The sequence below is a fragment of the Rhinatrema bivittatum genome, chromosome 2 (assembly GCF_901001135.1).
Source record: "Rhinatrema bivittatum chromosome 2, aRhiBiv1.1, whole genome shotgun sequence".
In the NCBI taxonomy this organism is placed as follows: Eukaryota; Metazoa; Chordata; class Amphibia; order Gymnophiona; family Rhinatrematidae; genus Rhinatrema; species Rhinatrema bivittatum.
The window spans coordinates 46,387,470-46,413,152 of record NC_042616.1 but is presented as its reverse complement, the minus strand read 5'-3'; the positions used below and the strand labels follow the sequence as shown (position 1 = coordinate 46,413,152).

The window sequence follows — 25,683 nt, the reverse complement described above, 5'->3', positions numbered from 1 at the left end:
TCTTTTGTAACATCATGGGTCCTCAAGTGAAATACATGTCCTGGAATGTGGCTGGTCTAGGCACGCCCAAAAAGAGGGAACAAGTCCTTGTGCACTGCCATAAGGCCCAGGGAGATATTGTGTTTTTACAAGAGACACATATGTGGGATAGTGAACATCTTAAACTCAAAAACAAAAAAGGATATAACCAAGTCTATTTTTCATCTGGAACCAGTAAACACAATGGGATTGCCATCTTAATACAGAAATTGGTCCCTTTTCAATTGGAATCTCAGTGGTCTGACCAAGAGGGAAGGAGTATAGTAATTAAAGGATGTCTCTATGGCAAACCTGTTTTATTTATTTTATTTATTTATTTAACAGTTTTTTATACCGACCTTCATAGTAAATAACCATATTGGATCGGTTTACATTTAACAAGGGTATAACTGGAGTAACAATTCAAGTAAACGAAAGATAACAATGGGCAGGAATAAGTCAAAGTTACAATCAACAGGGAAAGAGAACTTGGAAGCTTGCGACAAGCTGGAAGGAAGATAAGGCAGGAAATAAATATAAAGTGATACCATAGAGCGTACGGATTAAAAGCTTAAAAGGTGCTTTAACCTGGAAGTGTGCCTCTGTTTATGGCCCCAATAAATACAATCACATTTTTTTTTCTAACCTAGTCACCCACATCTCTGAAGCTGGGACGGCTTCAGTAATTTTGGCAGGGGATTTTAACTGCTTAGCGGATCCAACCCTTGATAAATGTTCCAATGTCCAAGTACAGCCTTTGGGCCGTGGGAAAGGTATCTCTTTTCTCTGTAACACCTTACAACTTTTAGATGTGTGGCGGGTGCTTCACCCTTCGGAGAGAGACTATACACATTATGCAAGAGCACATCCAGCCAAATCTAGAATTGATTATATCCTTATATCCAAATCTTTATTCTCATTAGTAGACAAAGCAGAGATTGGTAAACTTGTTATATCAGATCATTGCCCATTTTTTTGCACCATGGGGGATGTGACAAAACTACCTTCTTTGTTTCAATGGCGAATGCCAGAATGATTAGCCACAGACACTGATTTTGGGGAGTTTCTTGGGAAGAGGTGGCGGCAGTATGAGGAGTTTAATTCACAGCATAAAGACACCCCGGTCCTTTTCTGGAAGGCGGCCAAGGCTGTTCTTAGAAGCGACATTCTCAAATACACGATTCAAGAAAAGAAAAGGCAAAACCGTCAAATATTGACATTAGAGAAAAAGTTGAAATATTATAAAGCCCAGTAGAACAGGCACAATACCAATGTTTGGAAGGACAGCTACAGGCAAACCCAGATGGTCCTACAGGACATTTTACATCGCAAAGCCACAGGGAATATCTTTGCTTTTAAACACAAGTTATTCCTACATGGCAACAAACCGGGCAGACTTTTGGCTCGCCTCTCCAAAGCTAAGCAGCCATCTAAATATACCACTCACATGAATAGGTCAGATGGCTCACGTGCTGTCTCCACCTCAGATATAGGGCAAATTTTTCAAAAATTTTATGAAAACTTGTATGACTCTGAGCCCTCCAATGAGTTAAACCAGCAGTTGTTCTTTGAGGACTGCACCTCCCTATGCTTACTGACCAACAGCGTGAGGACCTCAACAGACCCATAACGCCTTTGGAGGTAACAAAAGTAATCGCTGAACTTAAATTACATAAATCTCCAGGACCAGATGGCATGACATCCCTATTTTTTAAAACCTTGAGTGAACAGATAGTACCATCATTAGAAGCGTTATTTAACCACATGATCGTTCAGGAAACCCTACCAGACACTATGAAAGTGGCAGCCATTACCATTTTACTTAAACTGGGCAGGGACCTAGCAGACCCAGTTTCCTACAGGCCGATTTCCCTCCTTAATCAAGACGTTAAAATATATGCTAAAATTCTGGCTAACAGGTTGAAGTATGTTCTGCCGGATCTTATTTCTCCTGACCAGACTGGCTTTGTCTACGGAAGGAGGCCGGTTTCCAACATTAGACGATTATTGGTGGCTCTGGAGAGCTGCAGGCTTCGGGCTACCCCAGACCCTCTGTTAGTAAGTTTTGACTCTGAAAAAGCGTTTGTCAGAGTGGCTTGGTCCTACCTGTTTGAAGCTTTGTATAAATTCGGATTTGCTGGTCCCTTTCTGTCAGCCATTAAATTACTATACCGCGATCCCAAAGCTTTCATCTGCATCAATGGTTCCACCTCTCCGCTTTTTACACTGGGCAGGGGCACTAGACAGGGTTGCCCCCTGTCACCCCTCCTTTATATTATCTCTTTAGAACCGCTGACGCAGAAAATTTGGCAATCCTCCTTGATTTCTGGAATCCAAATGGGGAATATTGAGCAAAAAATGATGTTGTTTGCAGATGACATGTTGATGGTATTGTCCAATGCTCGACACTCCCTACCAGTGCTGCTAGATGTCATTTTGATCTTTGGTTCCTTTTCAGGACTGAAGTTAAATCTTACAAAATCTGAGGCGCTAGATTTAGAGGGGAATCTTCGGGACAACTCAGTGAACTTTCCATTGTTGTGGGCCTCTGATACCACTAAATATCTAGGGGTAAAAATACATAAGGACCCCCGACAATGGTACAGTTATAATGTGACCCCCATGCTAAAGACATTTCAAGAGAAAGTGAATAGTTGGAACTCGTTACCTCTCTCTATTTCTGGGAGGATAGCTTTAGTTCACATGATACTGCTTCCGAAGCTATTATATCTTCTACAAATGACTCCTTTCTACCTTTTAGCAAAAGACATCCGAGCCCTTAATCGGATATTTGGCAGATTTTTCTGGAGCCCCAAACAGGCCAGGATGGCATTCTCCAAATTAACCATACCTAAAGCAGAAGGTGGAATAGGTGTTGCCAATCTACGCTTCTATAATATTGCTTGTTTGCTGCCCACCCTGAGGGAATGATTAGGTTATGGCTGTGACTCATACATGCTACGACTAGAAAGGGAATTCCTTAAGCCCAGGAATTTATCCTTTGTGGTACATGCCCCTAGAGAGTCTCTACCACTGGTCATCTCCCACAGTATGTTATCTAACGTGATGAGAAGTTGCTGGAAATTTCTTAGACATCATTTACATCTGGACTGGAAATGGTCCTATTGTTTACCTTTACTTGGTAATCCGGATTTTCTGGCAGGCATGGCTAGCAAAACCCTGATAAGGTTGAAGGAGAAGGGAATTTTTAATATGCTCCCCTTTATAGACTTGCAGACTAAAAGTGTACGTTCTTTTGATTATTGTTGTAGTCATCTTAATCTGGTCCAAGCTGATTATTTTATATATTTACAGATTTGCAGCTATATACAAGCTATCTCATCTCCTGGGACTAGGGAAATTATCAACGGTCCTTTTCAGAGATTTCTACATCTGAGTTCAGCTAAAATGGTGAAAATTTCCATGTATTATAAGTTTCTGCATAACACATCCCGGTATGTTTTATATAAATCTGCAGCTGCCACATGGTCTAATGACCTGGCGCGAGATGTGTCAGTAAAAGCTTTGTGGAACAGTGATCAGGTGCTCCATACTGCAACACCTAGCATGATCATGCAGGAAATGCACTTTAAAGTTATGCATAAGTTGGTTATTTGGCCCCGCAAGGCTTTCCTGGCTGGTATTGTGCCTTCCTCTGCTTGTACTAAGTGTAATCAGTCTGATGTGTCTTTTATACATTGTCTGTGGACCTGTACTCCGATACAACATTTCTGGTCTGAAATTTTACTGATTCGGTAGAGAGTACATGGTACTGGGACATACAATTTTGCTTGCTGGGAATCTCAGATCAGCAATGCCCAAGACCTAGCCCAAATAGGCTATTGTTATATAAAGGACGCTTAATGGCTCTACGAATTATTCTGCGACACTGGATATCCTCCACACTCCCATCATTTAGGGAATGGATGGATGCCATGCTGGACTTATACCTTTTGGAAAGGAAATTGATTCTGACCAGTTCGCAGAAGAAACTGTTCAAGACCCTCTGGGCTCCGTTTATCAAAAAGTTGCCCTCTGCCACAGACGTCACTTCAGTACATGCCTGAACTCGATATAACCTACTGCAATGCATGGATAGCTGATAACTTAGTCAATTCCAGGCCTTGGACAGTGGGGAGGGATGGGAAGGGGGCAAGGGAGGGGGGTAACACCCGAAGCTCGTATTAGAGCTAGTACACTACTGCTCCAGGAATTTTATTGTTACTATCTGGACTTATTGATATCTGGATTTGTTGTCAAATTTAGTTGATGTTACCGTGGTTAATATTGAAATGCAATATAAACGATTACAAACAAATTTTTAAAAAGGCACAATCGGGATCATGGTGCCTTGGTCTTGTTGGAGTATTTGGAAAGTCTTCGAGACTAGTGGCAGTGGAGGATAAGTGTACAGGAGACCGATGCCCCAGTGACGCGAGAAGGCATCTGACACTGACCCCTCACCCACTAGGACCGGGGAGCAGAACCATCTACTTTCTTGTTGTCCGGGGAAGCAAACAGATCTACATCCGGGGTTCCCCATAGGCAGAATATTCGGTTCGCGACCTCCTATTTCAGAGACCATTTGTGGGGCTGGAAAGTCAGACTCAACGAATCTGCCAGGATGTTGTCCATCCCTGGGAGGTAAATGGCTCGGAAATAAATGCCCTGTGAGAGAGCCCAGGATCAAATCTGCACTGCTTCCTGGCAGAGGAGAAATGATCGTCTGGAGCTCCAGGAAGTTTATCTGGAGATGCTGCTCCCAACCCATGTGAGATGCATCTGTAGTGAGCACTATCTGGGGCTGAGCGACCCTGAAAGACATCCCCTTCTCCAGGTTGGACAGGGTTTCTCACCACAAGAAGGATTGTCAAAGTGGAGTGGTGATGAAGATGCAAGCCCAAAGGTCCAGGATGGCTTGGCACCACTGAGAGCTCAATGTCCACTGTGCCCTGCGCATGTGCAGCCAAGCAAATGGTGTGACATGAACCATCGCCACCATATGGCCCAAAAGGCACAGAAACTGGTGCGCTGAGACATGAGGTCAGTGTGAGGTTACCCTCACCAGAGAAATGAGGATTAGCGCTTGGTCCCAGGGCAAGAAGGCCTTCCCTCTGGACAGTATCAAACCTGGCTCTGTTGAAGTCCAACTGTAACAACGGTTGAAGGTGGAATTTCAGGTAGCTGATGAGAAATTCTAGGTCCTCCAGAGCACTTATGGTTGAATGCAGGGAATGCCTGGAGTCGCTCTTGATGAGCCAGTCATCAAGGTAGGGGAAGACGTACCCGTTGCCTCCTGAGATAAGCTACCACCACCACCAGGCATTTTGTGAAGACATGGGATGCTGATGCCAGGCTGAAGGGCAATACCCAATACTGGTGTGTTTCCTTCTACCATGAAGCAAAGATACTTCTGATGACTAGGAAAAATGGGAATATGGGCATATGCGTCTTTTAGATCGAGGGAGCAAAGCCAGTCCCCAGCTCTGAGGAGAGGGATCAGAGTTCCCAACAAAACCATCTTGAATTTTTTTCTGACAAGAAAATAGTTTCATGCCCTTAGATCCAGTATGGGGCGAAAGCCATCGGTTTTCTTAGGAATCAGGAAATACTTGGAGTAGAACCCGTCGCTCTGATGGGTTGGCGGCACAGGTTCGACCATTCGAGCCATTAAGAAGGTGCAGAGCTCTAAATGAAGTATTTGCTGGTTCTCTGAACATCTCCACTGAGGATATGGAGAAGAATGTGGAGGAGTCCGTTGGAAATGCAACCTGTATCCCTGCCAAATGATGGATAGGACCCATTGATCCGAGGTGTCTGAAATCCATTGATCGGCGAAGAGCTGCAGGGAACCAACCCTCTGGTGTGGAAGTTGATGGCATTCCAAACCTGTGGTGGGTTGGACCAGATAGACCTCATCAGACTTCTGGTTCACCGGTGGGATGGAAATGGGATTTTCCCAGAGCCAGACTACTAGCTCCTTGAAGGTATCATGTACTGGCACAGCCACCACTTCCTTAGGAGTGTCAGTGAATTGTAGGACCTCTAACATTTTGTTAAAAGCTGGAAAGGCACTGTCTCTGCCATGGCCTTTACAAATCCAGCAAAGGTCAAATCCTCTGGCAGGGACTTACGTTTCTCCTCCAGTAGAGAGGGCTCGGAGGGCAAGTCTTCAGATTCTTCTGTCAATGAAACAAATGCTTCTCCCTCCCAGGGATCATAGGGGGCATCCTCCTCACTCTGAGGTATCGGTGGGGTTCACCGAGGTTCCTTGGGCTTTTAGGAGAGTACAACATCCTCAGCCCGAGACTGCTTCAAGGGGAGAAGGGCCACGGATGATGTTGATGCTTTCCTGTGGTCCAACGCCTTTGACGATAAAGACTGGTGACTGTGCTTCCTGGACTCTTCCCAGTGCTCAGCCCAATCCCTCCCTGGAGCTGAGGAAGATGGAGTGGAACCCAATCTGGAATGTGAGGATATTGATCTTGGACAGTCCCCTGCCCCTATTATTGGACCGGGATCCGGTAGCGGAGGGGACACCGAGGGGGTCATGACCAAGATCTCCTTACCCTGCAGTGTTGAAGTCCCAGATGCTGATGCTGACGGTGCCGATTTCTTGGCACCAAACAATTTCTCCATTTTATCCAGGCATGCCCAGTGACCCTTGGGGTCATCTGGACGCAAAAGTTGCAGCTACGGACATCATGCAATGCCCCCAGACACAAGACACAGACCTTGTGGGGGTCTGTGATGGACATGGTCCAGGGACACTGGGGGCAACGACGGAAGCCGGATGACGCCATGGCGAGTGGTCTATGCCCGGTGACCACTGGGAGGCAACACCATAGGTAATCAACAACAAACTATGAGAGAAACTTACTGAGACCAAGAAAAAAAACCCCCAAAAACACAGAGAAACCCAACAGGACTCGGGAAAAAGAGAAAAATAGTTTTCCACAGCAAAAAAGTGTGAGCCCCACAGCCACGAAGTTTCAGCTTCGCGGAAAAAGAGAGACTGAAGAGGGACCACACGTGGACACGTGGATAGTGGCATGCTGGGCATGCTCAATATGTCAGTCAAAGTTTCTAGAAACAAATGTTTGGTGTGCCGGGCTCCATCTGATGATGTCACCCATGTGGGAAGATTACCATCCTGCTTGTCCTTGGAGAAACAAGGGCTAGTGGTAAATGGAGCTTACTCTGCGGAGGAGGGCGCTATTAATGATGTGCTACAGGGATCGATCCTTGGACCAGTTCTTTTCAATATTTTTATAAGCGATATTGCGGAAGGACTATTAAAAAAGATTTGTCTTTTTGTGAATGACACCAAAATCTGCAGCACCCAGGAAGGTGTAGAAAATATGAGGAAGGATCTAGCAAAGCTAGAGGAATGGTTAGAGATTGGCAGCTAAGATTTAATGCTAAAAAATGCAGTCTTGCATTTAGGCTGCAAAAACCCAAGTGAACAGTATAAAATATGGAGGTGAAATTCTTCAAAGTACAAAACAAGAGAGGGATCTAGGGGTGATTGTATCCGAGGATCTCAAGGTGGCCAAACAGGTGGATAAAGCAACGGCAAAGCTAGACAGATTCTTGGCTGCACAGGGAGAGGAATGGTCAGCAGTGATATTGCCCCTATATAAGTCCTTGGTGAGACCTCACTTCGAATATTGTGTACAGTTTTGGAGACCACACCTTCCAAAGGATATAAACCGGTTAGAATTGGTCCAGAGGGAGCATCCTAAAATGTTCAGTGATCTTCATTCTAAAGCATACGGGGATAGACTTAAAGATCTAAACATGTATAGAGCACTGACAGCAAACTCCAGTCCTCAAATGCCACAAATAGGTATGCACTGCCTCCACTGTATGCAAATCTATCTCATGCATATTTATTGTGGATATCCTGAAAACCTGGCCTGTTTGTGGCACTCGAGGACTAGAGTTCGCCATCATTGCTCTAGAGAAAATACTTTTGTTTTGTAATTGCATTGATAGTCCTCAGCTGGGGTGGTGGTAGGGAGGATCCATGTACCAAGGCTCCTTCTGGAGCCCTGCAGTCATGCGTCTTGGGTCTGGCTACTGAGTATTGCCACTGCATGATGCCTTATGGTTCTTTCCCCACCAGGGGTTGTGGCACCTGCCTTTGTGGCATCCCCCAGCCCTGGCTGACCTGAGGAATGGAGGGTCTGATATGGGAATCAAACCAAGGTCCCTCTACCACCAGGCCTTCCCCTTCTCTCCTTTTCTGTTGGTCTCTTTCTACCTCTTCTCCTTCTGATCTCCCGCTCTCCTTCTGATTTCTCCTTCCCTTCCTATCTCTTTCTTCCTTCATTCTAGTTTCTCTCTTCATTCTTATCTCTTTTTTCATTATTCGCCGCTGCATCTCAAAAAAGATATAGTTGCGTTGCAGAAGGTACAGAGAAGGGCGATCAAAATGATAAAGGGAATGGAACAGCTCCCCTACAAGGAAAGACTAAAGAGGTTAGGACTTTTCAGCTTGGAGAAGAGATGGCTGAGGGGGGATATGATAGAGGTGTTTAAAATCATGAGAGGTCCAGAATGGGTAGATGTGAATCGGTTATTTACTCTTTCAGGTAATAGAAAGACTAGGAGACACTCCATGAAGTTAGCATGTGGCACATTTAAAACTAATTGGAGAAAGTTCTGTTTCACTCAACGCACAATTAAACTCTGGAATTTGTTGCCAGAGGACGTGGTTAGTGCAGTTAGTATAGCTGTATTTAAAAAAGGACTGGATGAGGTCTTGGAGGAGAAGTCCATTACCTGCTATTAATTAAGTTGACTTAGAAAATAGCCACTGCTATTACTAGCAACGGTAACATGGAATAGACTTAGTTTTTGAGTACTTGCCAGGTTATGGCCTGGATTGGCCACTGTTGGAAACAGGATGCAGGGCTTGATGGACCCTTGGTCTGACCCAGTATGGCATGTTTTTATGTTTCTCTCCCTCTCTTTCTGTCTTTTCTCTCTCTTTCTCGTCTTCTCTTTCTGTCTCTTTCTCCACTGTCCCTTCATTCTTGGTTTTTCCTCCTTTCCTCTCATTTTCTCTTTCCCCTCCCCTGCCATTTCTACCTCCCCTCTTCTCTTTCTTTATCTATTTATCCCTCCCCTTCTGTCTCAATCACTCTTCCTCCCCACTTCTCCCTCCCTTCCTGTGGTGCTCTTTTTCATTATTCTTGGTTCTCCATCCCTCCCCTCCTGTTTCTCTCTCGTCTTCCTGTTTCCTTCTCCCCCTCTGATCTCCCTCTTTTACTATTTTGTTCTGTTGCCCTCTCTTGTCTCTCTTTTTCTCTCTTCATTGCTGTCTCCCTCTCAGGGAAGGTGCATCCAATAGGAAAACTAGGCAGTTGCCTAGAGCGCCAACGTTTTGGGGGCAGCAAAATCTTGCAAGCACAAGGGCCAGAAGGGTCCTGTGCCAAAGTCAATATCAAAGAAGGGAGAACGGTGTTGAAGCCACTGCTACTATAGGAGAGAGGGATTCACTGGAACTTCTTCCAATGGGTAAGTTTGGGAAGGAAGTACATTACTGAAGGTTCACCTAGGACTCCAAATACTCTTGCACTGGTTCGGCTCCCTCTTTCCCACTCTTTCAATTTCTCTGACTCTTGCCCTGTGGAAGATTAATCAAGGCTAGTTGTTTAAAGCAGCTCATGTGTTGGAAATGTACACCCAAGTAATCAAGTTCAGGTGCAAGAAATGGGGATAACCTACAACTTAATTAGATGGGGCAGCTTGAACATAATGGAGGAATCTCACTCTCCTTCCAAATTGTTCTATTGACTAGGGGAAAGTATTAATTTTCCTGAAGCCATTACCAGTTCATTCATTGGTAATAGAAGTTAAATAGTAAGCAACATAACTAAAAGATGTATGATAGTGACAACAATTTAATATTTCCTTGTGTACAGACCAAGAAATGATTCTCCAGCACTGAACAAATGCATCATTTCTGGCGCCCAGCAAGTATAGTGTCTCCAGTGCCCAGGAAATGCAACACATCCGGTGCCCAACAGCGTCTTTGGCGCCCAACAAATTCAACTGTAGTGCCCAGCAAATGTAACAATCCTGGCAGACAGCAATTGCACCATCCCAGGCTGACTGAAAGTACAGCATCACCAGTGTCCAACAAATGCAACTTGGGTGCCACACAAATGCAACATCTTCAGTGCATGGCAAATACAATATCCCCGGTGCCCAGCAAATGTAACATCCCTGGCACCCAGAAAATGCAGCATTTCCACCACCCACCAAATGCAGCCTCTCCAGTGTCCAATAAATCAAACACCCACGCTACCCAACATACAAACCAGCACCAGCACCCAGTGGTGGCAGCGTCTCCAACACCCAACAAAAGTGGTAAATCAGATACCCAAATGCCTCATTTCCAGCACCCAACATCTATAGCATCTCCATCAACTAGTAACTGCAGCATTTCCAGCAACCAGCAAATGCAGAATCTCCGGCGTCTGACACATGCAGAATCTCCAGTGCATAGCAAATTTAGAAACCCCAGAAGCCAACAAATGCAGCATGCTCGGTGCCCACCAAGTACAGCATCTCCAGTGCCCTGCAGAAGCAATAATTCTGGTGACCATCAAATGCAACACCACAAAATGGCCTCTCCAGTGCCCAAGAAATACAACATCCCCAGCACCCAATCAATGCTCCACTTACAGCACCCAGACACAGAATCTCCGACACCCAACAAACACAACATCCCCGATGCCCGGCAAAAGCAACATCTTCCACAACCAAATACAGCATCCTCATCACCCAGCAGATGCAGCATCCCCTTCACCAAACAGATGCACCATCCTTTGAACCCCGCCCATGTCAATTCTCCAGCACCCAACAAATGCAATGTCTCTGGTGCCCATCACATGCAGCAGCTCAATCGCCGATCAAAAGGAGCATCACCGGCACCCAACAATTGCTGTACCTTCAGCACCCAGCCAAGGCAGCACCTTCTGCACCCAGCCAATGTAGCACCTTTGGCACATAACAAATGCGGCATAACAGATTTCCATAAAATGCCATTTTTATCGCAGCCAGCAAATGTATCCTCTCCATTGCCCAATAGAAGAGGCATCTCTGGTGCCCAGCCAATGCATCATCTCCAACAGAGAGTGAATGCAGCACCTCTGGAGCCCAAATGCAGTAAACCGGGCATCCGGCTAATGCGCCATCAATGGCATCCGATAAATACTGTGTCTCCATCAACCAGCAAATGCAGCATGCCTGGCTCCCAGCAAATGCATCATCTTCAGCATCCGATAAAGGCATCACATTCGGCACCTAGCAAATGCAACTTCTCCTGCACAAAGCAAATACAGCATCTCCAGCGCAGAGCAACTACAGTGCCTTTAGCGCCCAGCAAATGCAACTTGTTTAATTCTCAGAAGATGCAGCACCTCCGACATACATTTGCAGTGAATCCTTCATTAAGCAGATGCAACCTCGCAGGCATCCGGAAACTACAGCAACTCTGGTGCCCAGCAAACGCAGCACATTTGGCACCCAATAAATGCAACATTCCAGGTGCCCGGCAAAGGCAGCATTTTCGATGTCCTGGAAAGGCATCTCAGGCACCCAGCAAATGCAGCATGTCCAATGCCATGCGAACATGCATCCCTCTCAACCAACGGACCTCCCACTTCTAAGTGAGATTTTTTGTGACATTCAGTAGTTGCCATCATATTTAAGATAATGATGCAAGTGAAATCCATGCAGGTGAATAATGTGGAGAAGATATATTTAAGAGGATGATGCCATTTAAGTCTCTGGAGGTGAATGGTGTGAGCAAGAGCTATTTAAAAGGATGATGAAATCGAAGTCTGTGGAGATGAATGATGTTGGAAAATGATGGTTAAAAGATCATCAAAACAAGAACCTAAACTGGTAGCTCTATAACATGCTAAATGCATAAAATATACCACATTGCAAGTCACGCACCACTAATGAAAGGAATTCAAACCTTCATAACACAGAGTTTAGATTCCAACTCATTTCAATGGATCAGCTTTATAATTTTTCAAAATAATACACAAGCACATGTCTTGTACAGAAAACAATTAGGGTAATAAGATAGAATTACAATGAAAATCATAAAAAACACAACAGAAATAAACATATAACATTTCCCTAAAACATAGCCCACCAAAAGGGGTTTGAAGGATTGTGGAACAAACTCGATGAAAATAATCAAAACAAAAGAAAACCTGACATAACATAATCTAATACATCCGCATCACTGCTGTACATTGGACTCTGGAGGGGAGGCAGGATTGGAAGCAATTTTTCTGTCTAACAGATTTCTTAACTATTACCATCTAACTTTATCAAACATTTAGCTAAATAAGGATGAAAAACATCACCACCCAAATTTAACACAGTATCTCTATACTGAAAAAAAGATTTTCTTCTAGTTTGTGTCTGTCTAGAAACATGAGGAAAAATGTGCATTTTATAGCTAAAAGACAAAACATCCTTATTAGCAAAAAACAGTCTCATAATTATGTTTCTCCCCAATTCAGACATGCAAGAGGTCAATAGAATGGCATGGTCATTAATAATCTCATTAGTTTGCTGAAGGAAATTAGTCAGATCAAAACTTTCTGAAGAGACTCATAATTTTAATCATTGGTCTCAAACTCCTATCTCATGGTTTTTTTTAGAGAGAGATTTTATTGCACATAAAAGTCAATGAATAGAAGGAGGTATTTATTCAAATGTTCATCGGATACACTGTCCAAACTATCAGACCTAACACAGGCCTCCAGTTTCGAAAATCTGCTTCTAGTTGGCGTGCTTTCATTAACCTACATTTGCGGCCACTATGCAAAAGACAGCCATATTTAAACCCATGTGACTTACTGGGAACCAATCCACAACAAACATTAAAATACATATGAATAAATCAAATTGCTAAAGGCAGTGCTCAGATTTCACAGTATCATTTTATTGCTTTATTCATACTATGTGGTTGCACTATGTTGAGCAAAAAGCCTATTGTGCATGCAAGTACACTCACATCATTGAAAATATCCCTGCTGCATGTATGTGTGCAGCCTTTACGCGCATATTTTAATAACATGCTCACACAAGTGACGAGAGAGAGAGAGACAGTATGGCACTCTATATATATCTCCCACTGTAAGAGGGGCACGTTCAACTTGGTGTGTTTTGGGGGGGGGGAGGGTTGGTGTTACAAGGATCTACAGACCCTTGCACCCTAGGCAGAGCAATGTAACACCCCCTCCCCAAACCCAGCCCCTATTACAGTGGGAGATATATAGAGTGTCATATTCTCTCTCTCTCTCTCTCTCATATGTTCAGGATTCCTCTGGCTCAAAATCTCCAAGCTTCCTCATCAGGACCGCTTTTAAAATCTACCTTTAAGAGAACAAAGCATATTCGCTTGAGGGAGCACCACAGTTCTATGAACACAAGTAAAGAACAGGCACCTCTAGTTTCTCATTGTTTATTATACAATCAGACATTTGAAGACTTGAGATGGTCCCTTATTAGAAATGTGCATATATTTGAACAAGGGGGCGGTATACTTTTGCTTCTCATAAGAACATAAGATATGCCATACTGAGTCAGACAAAGGGTCCATAAAGCCCAGCATCCTGTTTCCAACAGTGGCCAATCCAGGCCATAAGAACCTGGCAAGTACCCAAATATTAATGCCCAAATTTTCAAATGCCAGCGTGCATAAAATCCAGCAGATACGCCTGTAGCCAGGCCGAGCGTGCCCAAGTACATTTTAAAAATGGCCCGGCCACACACATATCCACCAGTATGCACAGAGTACCGGCAAAGCAAAACGAAGCGGGCCAGGGCGGGAGCCGGATGGCACCGCTATTTCGTGCTGTCCTGGCCAGCTTACTTCAACTACTAGGATGAAGTAAGTTAAAAAACAAAAAAAATTTTGCGTAGTTAGGGTGGGTTTAGGGGTCAGGGAGGAGAGCAGAAAAGGGAGGAAGGGTAGTTAGGGGATAGAGAAGTTCCCTCCCGGGCCACTCCTTAATTGGAGTGGACTGGGAGGAAACTGGGGAAGGCCCTGTTGCATCACCGTACATATTTTTAGAAAATTCCCCCATGTTGTGCTCATTAGAGGACACCTGCCCACACATGTGCACGCCCATATTAAAATCGGTCGCACATGTGCACGCGGGAATCGTATTTTATAACATGCACGCAGCGACGCACTCATGTTATAAAATCGGCAGGTCCATATGCGCGTGCCGGGAACCAGGTGAGCATGGAAGTGTGTGCGCAGGTTTTAAAATCGACCCCTCTATGAATTGAACCCAAGCTACTAATCCTTATTGATTAATAGCAGTTTATGGACTTCTGCCCTAGGAACTTATCCAAACATTTTTTAAACCCAGCTACACAAACTTCCGTAACCAAATCCTCTGGCAAAGAATTCCAGAGTTTAATAATGCATTGAGTGAAATAGAATTTTCTCCAATTTGTTTTAAATGAGCTACTTGCTAATTTTATGGAGTGCCCCCTAGTCCTTGTATTATCTGAAAGAGTAAATAACCAATTCACATACCCATTCAAGTCTTTCATGATTTTGTAGACCTCTATCATATCCCCCCTCAGCCATCTTTTCTCCAAGCTGAACAGCCCTAACCTCTTCAGCCTTCCCTCATAGGGGAGCCATTCCATCCTCTATATCATTTTGGTCACCCTTCTCTGTTCTTTCTCCAGTGCAACTATATCTTTTTTTAGAAGCGGTGACCAGAACTTCACACAGAGCCGTATTTTAAAAGGGTTACGTGCGACGGGCCTATTTTAAAAAGGCCCGGCAACGCGTATAAAGTCCCGGGACGAGGGTAAGTCCCGGCGCTTTACAAAAGGGGCAGTCCGGGGCTGGGCGTGGGCAGGGCGGGGCAGTCCGGGGTAGGAGTGGGGGCGGGGCCAGAGGCCTCCGACATAGCAGCCATTGCTGCTGTGTTGGAGGATTGCGTGCCGGCAGGCTGCCGGCGCGCACAACTTGCGCCTGCCCAGAGGCAGGTGCAAAAGGTAAGACAAGAGTCGGGGGGGGGGGGGGGGTTTAGAGTAGGGCTAGGGGGGAAAGGTTAAGGGAAGGAGTGAGAAAGTTTGGTTAGGGAGGAGGGAACGGAGGAAGGCAGCGTGGCTCAGCGCGCACAAGGTGCACAATTGTGCACCCCCTTGCGTGCACCGACCCCGGATTTTATAACATGCTCGCGCCTGCGTGTGCATGTTATAAAATCAGGCATACATGTGTGCGCGCCGGGTAACACGCGCACATATAGGCCATGCGCGCTTCTTTTAAAATCTACCCCACAGTATTTAAGGTGCAGTTTCATCATGGAGCGATACAGAGGCATTATGACATCCATCATTTTATTTGCCATTCCCTTCCTAATAATTTCTAACATTTTTTTTGCTTTTTTTGACCACCACAGCACACTGAGCAGACGATTTCAATCTATTATCCACTATGACGCCTAGATCTCTTTCCTGGGTGGTAACTCCTAAAGTGGAACCTAACATCGTGTAACTACAGCAAGGGTTATTTTTCCCTATATGCGTCACTTTTCATGTGTCCACATTAAATTTCATCTTCCATTTGGACACCCAGTCTTTCAGTCTCACCAGGTCCTTCCTCAATTTATAACAATCTGCTTGAGGTTTAACTACTCTGCATAATTTTGTGTCATCCACAAATTTAAACATCTCACTCATCGTGCCCCATTCCAGATCATTTATATATATATATTGAAAAGCACTGATCGAAGTACAGATCCCTGAGGCACTCCACTGTTTACCCTTTTCCACTGTGAAAATTGACCATTTAATCCTACTCTCTGTTTCCTATCTTTTAATCAATTCGCAATCCACGAAAGGACATCGCCTCCCATCCCATGACTTTTTAGTTTTCGTAGAAGCCTCTCATGAGGGACTTTGTTGAATGCTGCTTTTTTTATTTTGTAAATCATTTTTATTGCGGCAAGGCAACCACAAGGTACAAAAAATAATAATAAGCAATGAACAACATGCAGAGCTCCCTAGGATGAATAATAAGCAAAGAATAGGAAATACAATGTCAACATCTTCTATAGTATAGAATCAGTCCCCAATAGAAGCCTCATCATTTTTCAGAACAATAAACACCCCCAACCCACCCACGCACCCCTGACTATACTTGCATCCATCATTCAACCCTATCCGCACCATTCATACTTCAATTCATCCCTTCGTTATAGCCGTATTCAACAGTCAATAAAGCGTGGGATATATAGAGTCCGGTGGCTTCCCCAAGTGGCTAAGAGTGTGTTGAGTATCCCAAATCCAACAACTTTTCCTGCTTCGTCATGAGCAATGAATTGAAACAATGTTTCCAGATTGCTTGGTAGGTAGCAGGAACTGAACGGGCATTATAGCACATGGAAACTATCATTTGTGCCTTCCAATACAAAAAGGAAGGAGCATTATCAGTGATCCATTCCTTTAATATAAATTTCCGCATCAAGAGCAAAGCTAAAGGGATCAAAACATAGTGATTCTTTGTTACCAAGGGTTCAATGTCTTGCAGCAGATCTCCCCCTCCCAAAAGTAAGATCTCTCCCTGGAATGGCAAAATAATGTTAGTACAGGTTTTTATGACTGTCAACACCTTTTCCCAGAAAGAGTAGTTTTTATGACTCAATAGAAAAAGATGAACAAATGACCCCACTGCCATTTGGCATTTGTGACAGTCCTTGCTATCAGTCAAACCCATTTTGCACAAACATAACCTGTCTACTTGGCTATGATGTAGAATCTTGTATTCGATGTCCTTTAATGGCACCAAGATGGGTAACTAATGAATCTCCCCCAAAATTTTCCCCAGTCTCTGTTATGATCTCTGCCCGCGGGTTCCCCGCGAGCAGGCTCCTCACCTCGCTTCTGCTGCCTCTCCCATCGCGGCACGCCGCCACCGTTATTGGGCCTCCCACACGGCCGGAGCCGTGGACTTTGTTTTCTCTTGCGGCCCGGAGGCCGCCCATCCTGCCCTGCTTTGGCGCGGCACAGAGCCGCCGTTTGCCATCACGGCGGGAGCCGCCACCGACATCCAGTCATCTTCGGGGGGCTGGAGGCCGCAGCCCCGAGCTGGATTGGGGGCTGGAGCCGCCCTCGGGGCCTCCTGCAGCGGCAGGAGCTGCTGCCATCGTTGGGGCCTGCGTCCAGGTCCAGCCCTGCTGCTTCTGACATCGACGTCAGTGCAGGACCACTGTCCAAGGTCCTGCACAGCTTCCTGCTTCCCTCTAGACGCGCGGCCGCGCCTCTCTGTACATTTAAAGGGCCCACGGCCGGATAAGCCCTGGGCCCCACCTTGAGACTGTTTCCTGCTTCAGCCCTATAAAAGGGCTGTTCCTGCATTTCCTCATTGCCTTGCATCGGAGTTCTTCAGCCCTGGAGGCTCCTGCCTGCCAGTGCTCCGACAGGTCCTTTGTCTTCTTCGTAGAGCTCCTCGTCTAGTCGTCTCGTCATGTCTTCGTTGCCTGAGGTCCCTGTCCAGGTGTCCTGGTGTCTCGTCATTGATGTCCACTTCCTGATGTTTCAGGTCCTTTGATGTTCTTCGCCTGAGCTCTGGAGCCTTCTGTTCTGCCGGCCGTGGATCTCCAGGTGACGCTTCTCCGTCTTGGGAGATGCCGGCAGTGGACTGGTGTTCTGTGTTCCTGAGCCGTCCTGTGCTGCCAGTCTTTGTAGTGCTTCGGAAGACATCGGCTTCATTGTCAAAGTCCCACCATGACTGGATCCTCTCCTGCGCTCGTCCCGCTCTCCTCGTGGTCCATGACCAGCCCCCTCGGGCTGTGTAGGGCGCGCAGTGGGACAGGGTGGTCCGCGACCAGCCCATTGGGTCCGCCCGTGAAGGTGGGCTGAGTAGGGCGCCCTGAGAGACAGTGCCAATGTCTTCCTTCCCAGCTTCTCATCTCGTCTGGACTTCTACAAGTTCCTTGTCTTGTCTCTGATGCCGTTACATCAGCCTTAGTGTCATGTCTTCAACAGCCTTGATGTCATGTCTTCGTGTCAAGGCCTCCGTCTGCCCTCATCCTCAGGCCGGCCTGCTGCTCCATGCCGATCCAAGTGGCAGGTCCGAAAGGGCTCGGAACGTTCGGAGGACCGTTCACCTCCCAGCATCATCTTGTTGTTGGCGCTGGGAGCTTGCAGGCCCAGCAGAGGGTAAGACCATAAGAACATAAGAAAATGCCATACTGGGTCAGACCAAGGGTCCATCAAGCCCAGCATCTTGTTTCCAACAGTGGCCAATCCAGGCCATAAGAACCTGGCAAGTACCCAAAAACTAAGTCTATTCCATGTAACCATTGCTAATGGCAGTGGCTATTCTCTAAGTGAACTTAATAGCAGGTAATGGACTTCTCCTCCAAGAACTTATCCAATCCTTTTTTAAACACAGCTATACTAACTGCACTAACCACATTCTCTGGCAACAAATTCCAGAGTTTAATTGTGCGTTGAGTAAAAAAGAACTTTCTCCGATTAGTTTTAAATGTGCCCCATGCTAACTTCATGGAGTGCCCCCTAGTCTTTCTACTATCCGAAAGAGTAAATAACCGTGTCTCTGCCATCCTGAGACACACCGCCAACTCTCGGTTCGGTCCTGGATCCGTCTGGGGTCGGGCTGAGGCCCAAGGACACACTAAAACACCCTCATTGTAACTGTTACGACCATGGCTGCTATGCCGCCTCCTCACCACCAGAGGTCCTCCACGAGCATGTTCTTCTGGTTGGGCCACTCCCTCCTTCCTGTCTACTCTATACCCCAGCCTTTCCTTGATAACCCTGTCTAGCAGTTTCATCGGTGCTTCAGCATCGAGCTCGCCTGGGCTCCCTGCTCTAGCCTTCCGTGCCTTTGTGTATCTGGCCTACGGGCCCTCTGACCTGCCTTGCCTTTGTGTATCTGGCCTACGGGCCTTCTGACCTGCCTTGTCTTTGTGTATCTGGCCTACGGGCCTTCTGACCTGCCTTGCCTTTGTGTATCTGGCCTACGGGCCTTCTGTCTTTTGTGTGTGTGTGGCCTACGGGCCCTCTGTCTTTTGTGTGTGTGTGGCCTACGGGCCCTCTGCCTTCTGTGTGTGTGTGGCCTACGGGCCCTTTGCCTTCTGTGTGTGTGTGGCCTACGGGCCCTCTGCCTTCTGTGTGTGTGTGTGGCCTACGGGCCCTCTGCCTATTGTGTGTGTGGCCTACGGGCCTATTGTGTGTGTGTGTGTGTGTGTGGCCTACGGGCCTATTGTGTGTGTGTGGCCTACGGGCCCTCTGCCTATTGTGTGTGTGTGGCCTACGGGCCCTCTGTCTTTTGTGTGTGTGTGGCCTACGGGCCCTCTGCCTATTGTGTGTGTGTGGCCTACGGGCCTTCTGCCTTCTGTGTGTGTGTGGCCTACGGGCTTTCTCCGCTCTGCTGCCTTCAGGCTTATATGTTTTGCCTTTTGTATGTCTGTGGCCTACGGGCTTTCTCCGCTCTGCTGCCTTCAGGCTTATATGTTTCATGTTCAAGGTTAGTGCTGTCCTGGTTTGTCTGTTCAGTTCTCTGTCAGTCTTGTTACCTCAAACCAGTCACATATACCTCCAGCCATTATCACTCTTACCTGCACGCTTCCTGAATTCATCCTTACCAGCACCCAGTTCCAGTTTCCTGTACACCTTTACCTACATTCACGGTCACACATACCTCCATGCTGTTCCAGTATTCAAGTTCACCCTTACCTTCATGCATCTGGTATCAGGTATCTCCAGCCACTATTAGACCTAGTCTGCTTATTCCACCTTCCCACTTGCCCATAGGGTTTACTCATTCCTGCCTGCACCAGCCAGTACTAGACACTATTGTCTCTCTCCACCCCGAGACACTCCTCATAGTAGTGTTCACTACATGAGACCTGTGCCCAGTCGTAACAGTAACAGACTCTTCATCGTTATTACATGACCCAATTCCCTTTTCCAATACAGTTCTAAATCTGTCAACATATGATATGGATCATATTGGTTACAATAATTATACCAAAGAGCAATAGAGTTTTTCCCTTGTGTTATCTGTTCTACTTCAATCGCCCATGTGAGTTCCTTTTTAATCTCTTCAGCTGACATGGCCAAAGAGAAAAGATAATCGCGAACTTGTAGATAGCCAAAAACGTGAGTGCTCGATATCTTGAAAATTAATTGCAGTTGCTGAAAGCTCAAAACTACCCCAGTTTCTTCATTTAGCAACTGCCGCAGTGTATGTAACCCTGCCATCTTCCACATAGCAAAAATGTTGTTCTCGGCACCTGGTGGAAAATTGGCATTATTGGGAATCGGTAAAAATAAGGATACCTCATTGTGCAGGCCCAATCTCTTCTGGAGATGTCTCCAGGTTTGTCTGAGGTGGAGTAAGAAAATGTCCTCCACAATACCTCTGGGTACAGAGACTGTAGAAGAGTAAATCAAACTCAGCAGAGAATGTGGTTTAGAAGTTTCTTCTGTTAGCCGGAAAACATTGTATTTTAATTTATCGCCTATAAGTTCCCCTAGAAAGCGCATATGACATGGTAAGTTGTATAGAAAACAATTTGGAGCATCTATGCCTAGCTCTTCCTTGGGTCTCACTAACTTAAGGTAGGCTATTTTCGATTGTTTACCTCTCTACAGGAAATGAATAAACATAGCTCTAAGTCACGCAAAGTCTTGGCAAGAGACCAACAAGGAAACATTTGAAGCTTATATAGTAGCTTTGGTAAGAAAATAATTTTAAAGAGAGCATTTCTCCCCATCATTGAAATTGGAAGAGTCATTCAAGTGTTCAACTTGATGTTGAAAGCCCTCTAATATATCCTTAAAATTAAACTCATACAAAAGGGTGAGATCCTTAGGGATCCATATTCCTAAATATTTAAGTTTGTGAGGGGCCCAGATTTGTCAAAATTGATCGTTAAACCAGCAAAGGATTGAAAAGCAATGAAAAACCCCGTAATTAAAGGAATAGCTTGCGGGATATTGGCAAGAAATAACAAGATAACATCTGCAAAGAGGCACATTTTCAGTTCCTTAGTACCCACTTTTATTCATGGTAGATCTACACAGTTTCGGGCTTGGAGTGCTAACGGTTCAAGGGTAAGGACAAACAATAATGGGGACAGAGGGCACCCCTGCTGAATTCCACCTCGTAGAGGGAATTCAGCTGAAAGTGAACCGTTCCCTAATATACGTGCCTTCAGATTTGTATAGAGCAATTTTATCCAAGTTAGAAAAGGTCCCCCCAACCCATATTTTTTTAATATCCAGAACATATAAGACCAATTTACTTTATCGACTGCCTTTTCTGCATCTAGGCTTAAGACAATTCCTTGCGCATTGTCTTTCTTTGTATCATTCAGGACAGCCAGCAGTTTGCGCACATTATTAACATCATATCTTCCGGTCACAAAACCGATTTGATCGTCACCTATTAAGGATGGTACTATGCCACCTAGTCTGGCAGCCAATAAAGAGGCTAGCAATTTGGCACCCACATTCAGTAGGGAAATGGGTCTATAAGACGCTGGGTTTCCCATCTCTCTCCCCTTTTTTGGTAGAACTATGATAACAGCTTGATTTAAATTCTCAGAAGAGAACCCACGAAGCAATGCCTGGTTAAACATGTCTTTGATGGGTTTGAGAATCTGAAACTTGAGAATTGTGAAAAATTCAGAACCAAACCCATCTGGTCCTGCTGCTTTACACAATTTCAGCCTAGTGATAGCCCAGAAAACTTCCTCCTCAGAGATAGGCTGGTGTAGCCGATGTGCTACACCAGCCGATGTGCTACACCAGTAGGGAGTGATAAATCTTTAAAAAAAATCATCCCATGCACCTGTATCAGTATATCCAGCATCATATAAGGTATGATCTGAAAATCTCTAGGATCTGCCCAGTATCTGTGAGTGGTATTCCATTAACACTTCGCAAGCCAGTAATATATGCCCTCTTATGCACCCCTGTCACCAAGTTCACCATTAATCTTCCCACCTTGTTGCCAAACTTAAAAAGTTGAAATTTAAAAAAAATTAGAGAATAGACAACTGACTTCAGTGCCAGGAAAAATAGTGGAAAGTATTCTAAACATCAAAATCACAGAACATATAGAAAGACATGGTTTAATGGAACAAAATCAGCATGGCTTCACCCAAGGCAAGTCTTGCCTCACAAATCTGCTTCACTTTTTTGAAAGAGTTAATAAACATGTGGATAAAGGTGAACCGGTAGATGTAGTGTACTTGGATTTTCAGAAGGCGTTTGACAAAGTTCCTCATGAGAGGCTTCTAGGAAAAGTAAAAAATCATGGGATAGGTGGCGATGTCCTTTCGTGGATTACAAACTGGCTAAAAGAAAGGAAACAGAGAGTAGGATTAAATGGACAATTTTCTCAGTGGAAGGGAGTGGGCAGTAGAGTGCCTCAGGGATCTGTATTGGGACCCTTACTTTTCAATATATTTATAAATGATACAAAATTGTTCAGAGTAGTTAAATCACAAGCAGATTGTGATAAATTGCAGGAAGACCTTGTGAGGCTGGAAAATTGGGCATCAAAATGGCAGATGAAATTTAATGTGGACAAGTGCAAGGTGATGCATATAGGGAAAAATAACCCATGCTATAGTTACACAATGTTAGGTTCCATATTAGGTGCTACTACCCAAGAAAGAGATCTAGGCGTCATAGTGGATAACACATTGAAATCGTTGGTTCAGTGTGCTGTGGCAGTCAAAAAAGCAAACAGAATGTTGGGAATTATTAGAAAGGGAATGGTGAATAAAACGGAAAATGTCATAATGCCTCTGTATCGCTCCATGGTGAGACCGCACCTTGAATACTGTGTACAATTCTGGTCGCCGCATCTCAAAAAAGATATAATTGCGATGGAGAAGGTACAGAGAAGGGCAACCAAAATGATAAAGGGAATGGAAGAGCTCCCCTATGAGGAAAGACTAAAGAGGTTAGGACTTTTCAGCTTGGAGAAGAGACGGCTGAGAGGGGATATGATAGAGGTGTTTAAAATCATAAGAGGTCTAGAACGGCTAGATGTGAATCGGTTTTTTACTCTTTCGGATAATAGAAAGACTAGGGGGCACTCCATGAAGTTAGCATGTGGCACATTTAAAACTAATCGGAGAAAGTTCTTTTTCACTCAACGCACAATTAAACTCTGGAATTTGTTGCCAGAAGATGTGGTTAGTGCAGTTTGTATAGCTGTGTTTAAAAAAGGATTGGATAAGTTCTTGGAGGAGAAGTCCATTACCTGCTATTAATTAAGTCGACTTAGATAATAACCACTGCTATTACTAGCAACGGTAACATGGAATAGACTTAGTTTTTGGGTACTTGCCAGGTTCTTATGGCCTGGATTGGCCACTGTTGGAAACAGGATGCGGGGCTTGATGGCCCATTGTCTGACCCAGTATGGCATGTTCTTATGTTCTTATGAGATGTAACAGATGATCTAGTGCTGCTTGGGTGTCCATGTATGCCTTCTTGTGTTCAGCTGACATAACTAATATGTGTACCTGTTTATGAGCTTTTAAAAGATTAGTAAAACGCAAAATCTCAGCATTTTGAATCTTATTTCGCCGAGCCACATAGGCATTAATTTCACCTCTCATAACAGCTTTACCGGCCTCCCATACCAATGTGGGAGCCACATCCGCCTTGGCATTCAATTGATAATATTTCCTTATTTGTCTTGCAGAAATTGACAAAATTCTGCGTCTTTAATTAGGCGAGCATTCATACCCCAAAACTGAGACTTCCCCAGCCCACCCCCCAATTTAAAAGACAGGAAGACAGGAGCGTCTTCCAAGACTAGGATAAAATCTATTCTGGAATAGCGTTTGTGAGGATTAGAAAAAGAATGTAAAATCCTCCTCCCCAGGATGTAATACCCTCGTAAATTTACCCCTCTCCTACTCTCTTGAGTGTGGGCAAACCTAGGTGGCTTGCAATCTTCTTTACTGTCCGCCATTACATTGTAGTTTCCTCCCAGGATTAAATTATAGTCAGGATAGCCTAAGATAATAGTAATCAGCGAGGTAAAAAATTCAGATGAAAAGACATTGGATGCATATATATTTCCAATGAGTTGATTGATTAGGATGCACCAAACTAGAAATTGTTATTTGTAACCTACAAATGCACATTAAGGTTAAATTCTTTCTGTCTAATATGCTCCATACAGACAAACTTAAAGTACACACATAGTTTATTGAAGTGAATTGTTACCGCACTATGATGGCACATGATTTGTAATCTATACCATTTACTTTATTCATTATCGTGCCTTGCTGTAAACCGTTGTGATGGTTATCTAACTTAGCGACGGTATAGAAGAGCTTTTAAATAAATAAATAAATAAATAAACATTTAATCCCGGATAAGGACCTTGCTAAAAACCATACCATCCTTCAGTATCTCTGGTTACCCTATCCACTGTAAAAGTGAGATCTTTATGAATCAGGGTAACCACACCACATCTGCAAGAATAAGAAGAGAAGTGACACTCCTCAACCCAGTTTCATTTTAGCTTGGAATGGTCTATATCAGATAGGTGTGCTTCCTGTAAGCATGCAATCTGTACTCTTTCTCTCTTGAGCATAGTAAGCAGTTTTGTACATTAATCAGTGAATGTATTCCATTCACATTTAAGGTAGCAATTTTCACATGACTGTCATTCGTCTTCCCATCCCAGTCGCAGCCCAGTTAGTTCCACTCAGAACAGGCAGAAGGACCACAGAAATATGATTTTGTGCCCCCCCCCCCCCCAGCTAGGCACGAGAACCCTAGAAAAAGAAACAACCAAGCACAAAAGTCTTTGTAACTCAACCAAGCATGATCTTAACTCCCAGCCTTCCACAATACCAATATGAACCCCACCCAGCCACCACACAACTCCCCATCCTCCTCGGCCCCAATCGACTCATACCATACTCATAAAACCAAACACACCACCAATCACACAACCCCTCTAATCCACCTTCTCTTATCCATATGAGACAAAAAGAAAACACTCCCAATAGCACGGCCCCTAAGGGACCACCACATTCCAGCCAGCATCTTCCCACCTTCTTGCACTGGACATGGCACCCAGCATGAACCCCCCCTCCCCCCTCCCCCGCTTAATTACACTCAATTAGTTTTCCCCACCAGGTAACAAAACCCTCTCAAACAGTATTAAATGAAACAAACAGCTGCACTTAATGGAGGGACGCAACATCAGGACATAAACAATGTACTTGAAACCAGAATCTGTGATTCCCAGACTCCTCCTGGTCCCTCAGAAACAAACTGAATATAAAATAAAATATGGTTATAGAGAACAATATCAATATGAGAGAAAGAGAAAGCCTCCAAACCAGCATGCAGTCTTCTGGATAAGCCTTGAGGAAAAAATTTAAAAACCAGGAAATGAGCATGAGAAAGTCACAGTTCCCTACCATGAAACTGATAGGGTGTACAGCAATACAGCCAAACCCTCATATAGTTATTACTTGGAACGAAACAGGGAAATGGGAGGTAATAACAATAAGTGGGAGAAGGGAAAGACAGTGTGTCACAAGTCCCAGCAGCAGACACCATAGCGCCACAACAGCC

At 44.8% G+C, this 25,683-nt stretch overlaps 1 protein-coding gene across 1 annotated transcript in view; it reads left to right on the top strand.

Annotated features, from left to right (window-relative positions):
• The window catches only part of LOC115083903, a 49,149-nt gene extending 36,241 nt beyond the window's left edge, over nt 1-12,908 (top strand). Inside the window, exon 2 of the mRNA XM_029587979.1 lies at nt 9,951-12,908. Within this exon, the coding sequence (XP_029443839.1) occupies nt 9,981-11,702 (1,722 nt within the window). The 5' untranslated portion in view covers nt 9,951-9,980 and the 3' untranslated portion in view covers nt 11,703-12,908. The remainder of the gene's footprint in view (nt 1-9,950) is intronic.
• The last annotated feature ends 12,775 nt before the right edge of the window (nt 12,909-25,683 follow it).